Source organism: Elephantulus edwardii, unplaced genomic scaffold (assembly GCF_000299155.1).
Source record: "Elephantulus edwardii isolate Elephantulus edwardi_28Jun2011 unplaced genomic scaffold, EleEdw1.0 scaffold00211, whole genome shotgun sequence".
NCBI classification, from domain to species: domain Eukaryota; kingdom Metazoa; phylum Chordata; class Mammalia; order Macroscelidea; family Macroscelididae; genus Elephantulus; species Elephantulus edwardii.
Window position 1 is genome coordinate 955451 of NW_006399961.1, and position 12127 is coordinate 967577.

The window sequence follows — 12127 nt, forward strand, 5'->3', positions numbered from 1 at the left end:
GAGAGAGAGAGAGAGACAGAGCGATTATATGCAAAAATGTGTGTGTGAATGTGACCGTGTGTGAGTGTAGTGAGTAAGTGTGTGTATGACAGTGTGTGAATGTGTGTGTGAGTCGGTGGGAATAGGTCACATGGGTATGTGAGTTTGTGTGTGAGAACCTGTGAGTTTGTGTGAGTGTGTGAATGTGTGTCGGAGTGTGTGCACACACGCAGGGCACCAGTCAGTAGACAACTGTCTTCCATTTCACTCTGCACCCGCCATGCCCCAGGTAGCTCCTGCCTTCACAATAAACTACAATTCTCCAAATAACTCACTGGCCTCACAGCTTTCTGCAAAAGCTAGTGTCCAAACCTTGCCCCCCTCACACAATGCACAAAAAAGCGAGTCTCCTGTTAGAGAGGTCAGGGGAATGGTGTCCTGCAGTGCCTGGTCGCCTGGATGGGGCAACAGCACAGCCTTCTGGGAAATGTCTGTCTTAATCCAGGTTGTGGTTATACACAGGCAGACCTAGGTTAAAATGCATCACAATGAACACTTAAGATGTGTCCAATATATGCTTCTTTTTTTTTTACCTCAGTACTAGCAAGATCTTACTTTAAAATCTTCACCCTTCACGCTACCCCAGGCAAGTGGTGGCCGTGGTGACCACAATGGCTCCTTTTCTCCTCCTCCAGGCCCCACCGATGAAGCCAGCAAAATCCCCAGGACAAGCTCAGCTGGTGCCTCAGCTAGGCCAGCCCCAGCCACGCCCGCCCACCCAAGGTAGGACCATTGGCCAGCCAGGGGATGGAGGGACCCACCTCAGGAAGAGTGTTAGGTGCTTCTTGGGAGCCATCCTAATACTTGACCCACAGACTACCTGCACCAACGCCATAGGCTGAAGGGATGAGATGAGGTGTGGCATCTCCTGGTCAGCAAAGGAGGAAGAGGTGACAGAAAGTAAACATTCTCAGTAGCTGGCTCTGTGCTAGACCCACGCATTCCTCCTGTCACTGGACTTTGCTTCATTGCACATCATAGATACTGTTCTTTAGAAACGAAACACAATGAAGCTTTGTAGCGACTCTGCCTCAGGCAAGTCTGTGGGCGCTATTTTTCCACCAGCGCTTTGAGTGCTCACAGCACTTTGAGAAACTCAACTCACTTTGAGTTTCTGTGTCTCAGTTTCATTCTTGCAATGTTTCAAATTTTTCATAATGCAATGGCACATTTAACAGACTACAGTGGAAACATGACTTTTCTATACCCTTGGAAACCCAAAAATTCATGCGACTGGTATTATTGTTTCGGGTTGGGGGTTATTAATTTTGATGAACATTTACAGAGACTTTGGATTTCCATTCTTTCATTGTTGCACTTTTCTCCCTGACCAACCCCCCTCCCAATTTGCTCTTCTCTTTGAAAATTAAAATTCTTTCATGGGTACATAATCCTTCCCCCCAAGTCTACTCTACTTTGCAGCCTTCTTTCTGGACTCCTGTCCTGACAATAATACCTAATAATTTATCACTTAAACAGTTCTCTCCCTCATTTGTTTCAATACAGTATACGTTATTTATCCCTTCTTTCTCAGTCTTTGGTTGGTTGGTTTGTTTTTTTAAATTCTTTTCTTTGAGTGAAAGTGTACAAATCATATTGGGTTTTCTTTCAATCATTCATGACTGACTTATTTTATGATAATTAGAATTGATTGATGCCCAGTCATGGAGCTCTGGTGGCTTAGAGGTAAGGAATTGTGCTGCCACCCCAAGGGTACACGGTTTGAATCCACCGGCTTCTCCATGGGAAAAAAAATTCAAAACCCCCTTCCATGTTATCATTGACTGCTCTGAAAACCCACTGGAGAGTCAGCTGTGGGTCATTTCTCTCTTGGGGGCGCACGGTAACAACAATCAAATCCTCACTGTGTATTATCTGTCCCGCCACCCAGCGTGGCTGGCATTATTACGATACTCGCTTTATGTGGTTCTCTGAGCCCAAACCTGCACTAGCTCCAAGGAATAGCTGTGCATCTGAGTTCTTGTTTTTCATCCCTCCCACCACATTAGAGTAGAAACCTCGTACTCTCTTCTTACAGCAGTACAAGTTGAGGCTTCGCCCAACAAAACACAACAAAAAAAAGCAGTCTTAAAAGTTTAGTCTTTCAGATCTTCTAGAAAGCACATAAGCATCCTAGACACGAGTTGGGCCTGATTATAGATTTGTGAGCCAAGCAGCTGGAGTAAGAAAGGAAAATAGAGCCTTCCGGATGAACTTCTTCCTCAGAAAATACCCTGTCATCACCATGTCGCTGGGATCGTTAGTGGCATCCGTTCTGATGTCTACACTGGTCCTGTGCCATCTTCTAGCAGCTTGTTGAATCATATCCTAATTTTCAGAATGAAAACGTCAAGCCTTTCTTGTTAGACTGCGTGTGAAAGCTCTGCCCAGCGGTCTCGGCTTCCTCCACCAGGTGGCCCTGCTGGGGTTAGAGGTGCCACTGGCATTGGTTCCAGCATCATAGCAACACATAAACCATCATGGGATGACAGATTGAGACTCTGGCCCCATAGTTAGTTAGAGAAGGGACAAACTGTTGGTAACTAGATTTAAAAAACAGTCAGAGGCAAAAGCAGCGGCCCCCACTTATGTCACTTTCTCACAGAAAGCCAGCTGCTTTCTTACAGCCTCAGGAGACAGCCCCATGGCCCCTCTGGGAAGGAGTGACTTCTGGGTGCATGTACTGCTCAAAGTGCCCGCCTCCAAGCCCCAGAGCAGCTTCGCACCAATCATGTAAGGATCTGCTCAAAACCCTCTCAGAAAGAAGAGGTTCCTGCTGTACAGTAGTATCCCCAATCACTTTTATTAAAGGAGCAGGTTCATTTTTGGGGGAAGGGAAACCAGCCTGTGGTACTTAATAACATTCTCTCCCAGAGCCTTCAATGAAATAGCCCATCTAGCTTTCTGGTTTAGACTTCTTTCCCTAGAAGAGAAGACATTTCTGAAAAGCCTCATTGTCTGTGCCCATGCACAATTGAGCTTTTTACTTTTCCTCTCCAGAGCGTTCTGGTAGCCTGGTGTGTATGTATGATGCACTGCTAACTTAAAGATCTAAGTTCAAATTCACTAGTTGATCTGTGGGAGGAAAATGAACATTACCAATATAGATGCACAGCGTCGGACACCAGAGGGTCGCTAGGGGTCAGAAGTGGCTCAACAGTTACGTCTTATCGGCATTCTTTCTTCAGGCAGATGTCCACGTGTCTGATCCTAGTTCCATGTCTCATGGCCTTTGTCTTCAGAAGCTTATAAGTCATTTCTCCAACATATCAGATGCTTCAATCGTGAAGTCGTCAGGTACTGAGAAGTAGGATGAACTCAGGCAAGCAAAGCCGTTAGCAAGGTGCTCCATTTAGTGGAGGTCTTGGTCTCCTGCTGTTGCTGTAGCAGAAATAACCACAAGCGAGTGGCTTTGAGGAGCAGAAATGCATCACCTCACAGTTCAGGAGGCCTTGCTGTGCTGGGTGCATCAAGCTGCCCCTGACTCGCAGGGACCCATGCACAACAGAACCCTGCCTGCTCTGTGCCTGCCCCACCGTCACTGCTGCATTCACACCCGTTGCTGTAACTGTGTCAGTTCACCTGAGTCGTCCTCTTTCACACTGACCTTACACTTTACCAAGCATGAGGCCTTCCTCCAAGGGCTGGCCCCTCCGTACAGCATGCCCTTCTAAGGAGCACGCTGGATACACTGCTTCTGTGACAGATGAGTTTGTCCTCTTGGCCATCCATGATATAGACAATAGTGTTTGGCAGCACCACAGTTGAAAGGCATCAGTTCTTCGGTCTTCCTTATTCATTGCCCAGCTTTCAAAGAGGCAATTGAAAATACCACCGCTTGGGTCAGATGCACCTCGACGTGACATCTTTGCTCCATAGCGTTCTAAAGCGGTCCTGTTCTAAAGTGGTCCATTGCAGTAAATCTGCCCAGCACAAAGGTTATTTGATTTTTCTTTTTTTTTTAAATTAATTTCGATGAACATTTACAGAGATTTTGGATTTCCATTCATTCATTATTGCACGTTTCTCCCCACCCACCCCACCCCCACCCCCAGTTCACTCTTCTCTTTGAAAAGTAAAAGAAAAATTCCTTCATTGGTATACAATCCCCCACATCCCCCACCACCCCTACCCCGAGTATACGCCACTCTGCAACCTTCATTCCGGACTCTCATGATAATCATAATGCCCTAAAATATATTGCTTTTAAACTGTTCTCTCCCTCATTGGTTTCAATGCAGTATACATAATTCATCCAATTTTTCTCATTCTTACCCTAATCCTGATGTCAGTCCCATTCTACAGCAATGCAATCCCAATACAACTACCAATCCCATTCTTCAACGAGATGGAAAAGGCAATCTCCAGCTTCATTTGGAATAGAAAGAAGCCCCAAATAAGCGAAGCACTCCTTAAAAATAGAAAAAAGGTAGGAGGCATCTCACTCCCTGATTTCAAATCCTACTACACTGCTGTGGCAGTTAAGACAGCATGGTACTGGTACAATGACAGACACATAGATCAATGGAATAAAATTGAGAACCCAGAAATCAGCCCATCTATTTATGGTCAACTGATTTTTGACAAGGAGATTAAATCAGTTATTTGATTTCTTGACGGCTTCTTCAATGAGCATTGATTGTGAATCCAAGTAAAATGAAAGCTTTGCCAACATCAGTCTTTTCTGTTTATGATGGTGTTGTTTATTGGTCCAGTTGTGAGGACTTTGTGCTTTAGTTGTTTGGTTTTACTTTCAGGTAGAATCCATACCAAAGGCTATATAGTCTTTAAACATCATCAATAAGTGCATCAAGTCTTCTTCTTTTTTTGGCAAGCAAGGTTGTACCATCTGCATGTTGTTGTTATGTACCACCAAATTAGAACCAACTCATCACCGACCCTCCATCGGGTTCTCAGAGACTGTGAATCTCAGAGGAGACTGCCTATCCTTCTCCCTCAGAATAGTTGGAGAATTCGAGCTCCCTGCCTTTGGGATGGCAACATAACTCCTTACCACGAGGCCACCCAAGCTCCCTGTTGTCATCTGTATATCACCGATTGTGGATGATTCTTCCTCCAGTCCTGTTGATGTGGTGCTCTTCATATAGGCCAACTTCTGAGACTATTTCCTAAGCATACAGGTCGACTGAGTTATGGTGAAAGGGCCCTGATACCTGTCAGTACTTTCCTAATTCTAAATGGCCTTCATTTATCCTTATTCATTACCCTTCGCAGGCACCTGGCTGTGCCCATCTTTCCCACCTTGCCCCACAACTTACTCATTAAAACACATCTACAGGGCATTTTGAAAACACAAAATCTCCTGTATTCGGATTTCCTCCTGAGGCCCAGAGTACAGTCTTGCCTCATAAAGAATTCTTATTTTTAGGACATCAGTCTGAACACACTTGCTGGGAGTTGAAAAGCAACCCTTTTAAAAGCCAATTAAGGCAATTAGAGAAAATGTCCACTGAATTAATGTCCAGATTAAAAATAACGAGGCTAATTGGGAAATAATGCTTTCATTGAGTTCCCAGAATAACAAGAGCACATTATTAACTTGTTCATTTAAAGCCCAAAGTGAAGCTTTCTTTCAATGAATTTCATCTCTTTTTTTTTCCATTAATCTGAGCTTAGGCAAATATTTTCTATCCTTTAATTAATAGGCTTTATATGTGTGTGAATGAAAAACATTCCACTGTTTGCTTTGCAAATAGCTTGAAGAAATCACTAGGTGTCTCCTGATGAATCCCAGGTATGTAATAAGGACTCAGCAAACACTATGTGAGTGTTTAGAATTTGCAAGGTAGTGTTGACTGGGGACAAAGGAATGTGGTGGGGCCAATGGTGTTTCTCCTGGGTGCAAACCGCATTGGGTAACTTTGTCTGAGGAAGTCACCAAAATTATTGTCTCTTTTCAGCAGAGATTTATTCTTTCTTATTAAAAATGCCCTTCAGTTCCTAAGAGAACTGCTTCCATAATTCATTCAAAGCAATTGGATTAGGGCAAGAGGTGAACTGTAGTGAATGCTGCTGCTGCTGCTGCTGTTGCTGTTGTTGGTAGTGGTGTTAGTGTTAAGTGCCATCGAGGCAGCTCTGACTCACAGTAAAACTGTTCACCGTGTGCCTGAACCTTGTGTTATCCCTGTCACCTCCGACACACTTGAGCTTCAGTCAGTCTATCTCATTAGGGTTTTCCCCTCCTTCTCTGACCCTCCACCTATCCAAGCATGACGTCCTTTTCTGAAGACCAGCACCTCTTAACAACAACATGTCCCAAAAGGATGTCTCAAAGGATGTCAGAAGAAGTGTCACTGCCCTTGCCTCCAGGGAGCTGCGCCTTTTCCAAGACATGGTCATTTGTCCTTTTGGCAGTCCACGGAATAGTCAGTGCTCTTCTCCAGCACCACAACCCAAAGGCACCAATTCTGCTGTCGTCCTTAGCCACTGTCCAACTTTCAGATGTAGCAAAAAGACCATAGTTTGAATGAGGTGAACCTCAGACTTCAAACTGACTGACATCTTTGCACTCTAGCACTTTGGCAAGGTCCCTGACAGCAGAGTTTCCCAGTGCGATGCTGTGGTGTGCACTGATCCTTCCAGGGAGGAAAGCGTGCCACCTGACATGCCTCAGCTGAGTCCTTCTGGAAATGCCTCGGACTGGGGAAGGGGGCATTCCTCACAGACATGCTCTCCTTCCAGAGGCCACGGCCAGTGAACGTCCTGGGGACACAAAGATTCAGTTGTTCTTGCAAATGCTTTGTGCATTCATCAACCTGCTTCATTCTTAATCCTGCAAGCTAACTGGTCTTCCCTCAATGTAGGGCACACCTGAAGGGCCAGCCAATACTAGAACTCCTAGTGGGCTTGACTGAGACATCTGTTGCAATGAAGCCCAACTTCTCCCCCCTCCCCCGTCCCCCGCCATTGTTTCTGTCTTTCCGCAAGTGTTTATTAAAACCACCTCTGAATAAGCCTCTTACATGCCAAATAAATAAATCTTGTCATAATAACAACAAAAACCTTTCACCTAGGTCCATTAACATACTGCAGTCAAATTGTTCCCAAGTCATGGTGACCTTCCGTCACATTTTTTAAGACTATGAGTCTTTACAGAAGGAAACTACCTATCTTTCTTCCTCAGAGTGGCTGGTGGTTTCAAACTGCCAATGTTTTTGTTAACAGCCCATTACTTAATGTAATGTAATGCACCAGTGGGCTTGGGCACAGCAGAGGCTGAGGATAGCACAGATCGGACCAGGCTTCAGTCCACTGAGGGTCGCTATGAGTCGGACTCTACTCGATACCACCTAACGACAACAGCAAGGAAGACCACATTAAGCACTTTATAGCTGTATTCATCACATGCCATTCTATTAGTAACATTGATAATAAGCATTACTAAGGATTCTGTCTGGTCTGCTAGGAGAAGAGGTCTTTGGGGACACCATAAGTTACCATGCTGGATGATACCAAGCCTAGTAACACCATTGCTTAAGGTGTAAGTACAAAACAGAGATACTCTTTGACTTGCACGGCGATTAAAAACTAAAAAGTAAGCCAAAAATTTATCAAGAGATTTTCCACAAGCATCTAGATTTCCGGTTTCTTATGATAAAACAGAAGCTCTAGAAATAATGGGCGTGCATTCCACAAACAGCCGTCTACTATGGATAGCAAATACAGCAAAGAGTCTCTCTTCTTTCTCAAATGCAGCGAAGACTTTCTCTTCCTCCTCTCAGGCCCTACTCCTCGTTATTGTCACAGCAAGGCTTCAAGTGCCAATGTCGTTTTCTTCGGGTTTGCACCTCTTTAGAGAAATATCTCACTGAACCAAAGTTATTTCAAGTAAGAAAAATGTTATAGGCCTATATGGCACTTTTTGCGCTTACCTGCTTTATTTTTTTACATAATAACCAGTTTCCATAGATGTTTGAATTTGAGATCAACGGGTCTCTTACTCTACTAGAACATGCTATCACAAAAAAGAGGGGGAAATGAAGTGGATCCCTATGCAATAATTTCCCTAATGTTTCTTGTTTTTTTTAAATACCACTGAATTGATTCCAACTCATGACAACCGGATGAGACCCCGTAGAACCTCCGTAGGGTTTCAGCTGATGTCATCTTCGTGGAAGCAGATGTTCACATCTTCCTTCCAAGGATCAGCACACTTGTGCCACCAGGGCCCTTCTAGTTAGGTATTGTTTTTATGGGTTTTTAACTGTCATAAGAACAGTTATACTATTGCTGGGGTGAGGTGATACCCCGTTTTTATTTGCATCTCTGTAATAGCTAGTGGTCTTGAGCATTTCTTCAGGTGTTTGCTGACCATCTGTATGTCTTCTTTGGTGAAGAGACCTTTCCTATATTCTGCCTGTCAATTTTGTAAGTGGATTGTCTGTATTCTTCTTGTTGAGGAATTGAAATTCTCTATTGATTTTAAATATGAGTCTCTTATAAGATATTGTTGTTAGGTGCTGTCAAGTCACGTGCGACTCATAGCAACCCTATGTACAACAGCTCTGAACCCTGCTCTATTCTGTGCCAACTTTATTCTCTCTGACACACCTACCCCCACTACTATAGTCACTGAATCGATCTATCTCATCCAGGGTCTCCCTCTCTTTCTCTGTTCCTCGACCCTCCCAAGCATGATGTCCCTCTCCAAGGACTGGTCCCTCCTTGCAACATGTCCAAAGTATGTCAGATGAAGCTTCAGAATCCTTGCCTCCAAAGAGCAGCCTATTTCATCCTCTCCAGAATGAACCTGTTCATTTTCTTAGCAGTCCGTGGTATATGTTCTATACTCTTCTCCAACACCACAGCTCAAAGGCATCACATCTCATTCTATCATGATACCCTCATCATTGTCCAGCTTTACGATGCATAGCAAGTAATTGTGAAGACTGTGGCCTGGATCAGGCGCACCTTAGTCTCCAAACTGTAAGCTATATCATTGCCAAATAGATTTTCCCTGTCTGCAGGTCCTTCTTTTCTTTTTACTCATTTGAAGAAAATGTTTATGCACATAAGAATTTCCCATTCATCTAGCTTAGCCTTTTCCAGCTGTGAATTTTGGGTTATACTTGATAGTCTGTTTACATTGTGGATTAAGGCTCCCACATCTGCTCTTATTTTTTTGCCCTGAAGAGCAGACGGGGAAAGGATTTAGAGATTAATTAATAGATAATGGATATTTACTGAAATGTGTGAAGGGAAAGGCAATATATGGAATGAATGAACAATTAGACATGGTTGGTATTGTAATTAATGTTATGAATAAAATGTGCATGGATGATTGAAAAAACTTTCACTCAAGTCACAATAAAAAATGGAAGGAGGGGTGATGCTCCATTAACTACCCTTAAATCTCAATTATTAAACCTTTGTTGTTGTTGTTGTTAGGTACCTTCAAGCTATGACTTATAGAGACAGCAAGTCTGCACTCTGCTCTATCCCGAACTATCTATCCTCACAATCTCCCACCCTCTGGAGCTCATTGTCACAGTCACTGAGTCAATCTGTCTCGTTGAGGGTCTCCTTTCTTCCTCTGATTGTCCACCTTTCCCAGCATGATATCTCTTCCAAGGACAGACCCTTTCCGACAACATGAAGCAAAGTTTCACCATCCTTGCCTCTAAGGAGCTTATTGTCAGAACAGAGTCATAACTGACCCTCCAGAAGGTTTTCAGAGGCAATAAATTGCACAGGAAGTGACTGCCCATCTTTCTCCAGCAGAGCAGTTGGTGGATTCGAACCAGCAGCCTTTGGATTGGCAGTGCAGCTCCTAGCCACCAAACCACCAGAGCTTCCTAAGAAGCCTAATAAAACCATATTTATCCTTTTAAACCTAATAGCTTTCTTCTTCCTAGGAGGCCCCCGCCAAGCTCAGTCTTCTCAGCCGCCGAGGTCTGGAAGCCCTTCACAGCAGAGGCTCTCCCCGCAAGGCCAGCAGCCTGTCAGCCCCCAGTCTGCATCTCCACAACAGCAGAGGTCACCAGGTTCTCCGCAGCTGGCCCGGGCCTCTGGTGGCAGCTCACCAAATCAGGCCTCCAAGCCGGCACTCACCTCCCAGCCCCGGCCCCCTATTCAGGGCCGCAGCAGCTCCCAACAGGGCGAAGAGTCCCAGAAGTCAGTACCACCCCACCCCCATCTCAAGTAAGTGCTTTGGGAACTTGGAAGGTTATAGGGTGAAACTGGGGGATGGGTAGAGCTGAGCAGGTTCAAGGTCAGAGGTACAAAGACAAAGGAAACCCCAACAAAGCCTTGCTTACACTTCCCCACACAATGTGTCAGCCTCCTCTTCAATTATCTCCTAGTTGTTCGGTTTCCAGAACTAGACGATAACTGATTCAGTTGTGAACACATGGCACCAGTTGACCCACTGGGCATCTGTTCTAAGAATTTTGTTGCAGGAAGCAGGGCCTCTCTTTGAAGGGAAGAACTAAATTGATTGGATGTAAGTCTGACACTGCTCCCATGAAAGTTGACCCTTCCTTGGAATAAGACTAGATTAATATAAAGGTCCATTTGGCAACTAACATGGACCCAAGTACCAGTGACCTAAATCAGAGAAACATTTCTTTCTCCTCCATTAACAATCCAGGTACAGCAGCTACCTGGTGTCAGGGGCCCAGATTCCTTTTCAATTTCCTGCTTGGCTATTCAGGGAAAAATGAACCAAACAATTAGGATGACTCACTCCACATCTTCATTCTCGCCAGGAGAAGGCAGAAAAAGAAGAAAGGTATTCACCTAAACTTTAAAAAGGTAGAAACAAGTATCGAAGATAGAAACTGCACCACAGAGATGTGAAGGGTGAAAAAACGTAGATTAGCCCCCACCGTTACTTTATCCAGGGAGCTCTGGTAGTGTAGACCACAGGGAGTTGTGCTAATAACCCAGAGGTAGTGTCTTTTTGGAGGTTCACACCGCCAGCAGCAACATGGGAGAAATGGAGAATTATCGATAATCCCCTTACATGTGACTTACAGCCTCTGAAATGCTCTGGAGTGTCAACTGAGTCAGTTCCAACTCCATGGCAATGAGCTGAGTTACCTTACAAATATTAGTACATTATTAGTTATCTTTGCTGAATAACAAACCACCCCAGCACTTAGTGATTAAAGAAGATAATCATTTTATGTTCTTATTTTTTTTGGTTTGTCAATTTATTCTATGCTTAGCTGAGCTGGAAGGTGGTTCCTCTGGCCTCTCCTATAAAGTTGAAAATAAAACACAGGATGCCATGTTAAAGTTGAATTTCAGATAAAAAAATTAATCATTTTTAATATAAATATGTCCCAAACATTCCACGAGATACATTTATCCTAAAGAAATTAGTTGTTTGCATTTTTTTATCCAAAATTTAAATTTAACCAGGTGTCCTATAAGTTTATCTGATAAATCAGGCAACCTTCTTCTCCAGGGGTTATTCGTATAGTCTTGGTCTTCTGGCAGAACACATGGGGCTGGATCTTCTGAGAGGACCTCATTCACATCACTAACATATATGGTTACTGGTTCTCATGTTAGCTGGTTCTCTCCATGGACCTCATTCTCAAGTAAACTAGGCTGAGCTTACTCACATTGTAGAACTGTGTCTTAAAGGACAAAAAGCAAAAAAGATCAGGACCTCTTGAAGCCCAGCTTTGGGAGTCACATGGCTTGATTCCATCTAATATTGACAATCATAGTTTCATAGCTAACACTGTTCACTTTCTGCAGGCCAATTTACCATAGTAGTTGTGTTTTGTTTCCAATTTCCCAAAGCTTACAAGTTAATAACTATCATAATCCCTACTTCTAGAAAGTAATTACACAGAGAAAGAAATCTTTTCTGAAGAGGTTTTATGTTTTTGCATGGGCGATAAGACTGTATGCAGATCTCTTAAACCTGTGACATATTTACATCGTATCTTCCTACATCTGTCACCTCTACCCGACTGTGGGCTTATTGAGGGCAGGGACTGAAGTATGCTCAACCCTACACCCCAGCACATGATGCTAGGCCTGGCACAAAAGACGTACTCAGCAGATGGTTGCTACAGACTGACACTCGTGGTGCATTCAGAGAACAGGACAC

At 43.9% G+C, this 12127-nt stretch overlaps 1 protein-coding gene across 2 annotated transcripts in view; it reads left to right on the top strand.

Moving 5' to 3' along the window:
* Positions 1–12127, top strand: part of SYN3 (synapsin III) — a 785331-nt gene that overhangs the window by 770306 nt on the left and 2898 nt on the right. For both annotated transcript variants that reach the window (XM_006897530.1, XM_006897529.1), the window contains 2 exons: positions 675–762; positions 9915–10200. In XM_006897530.1, the coding sequence (XP_006897592.1) occupies positions 675–762; positions 9915–10200 (374 nt within the window). The remainder of the gene's footprint in view (positions 1–674; positions 763–9914; positions 10201–12127) is intronic.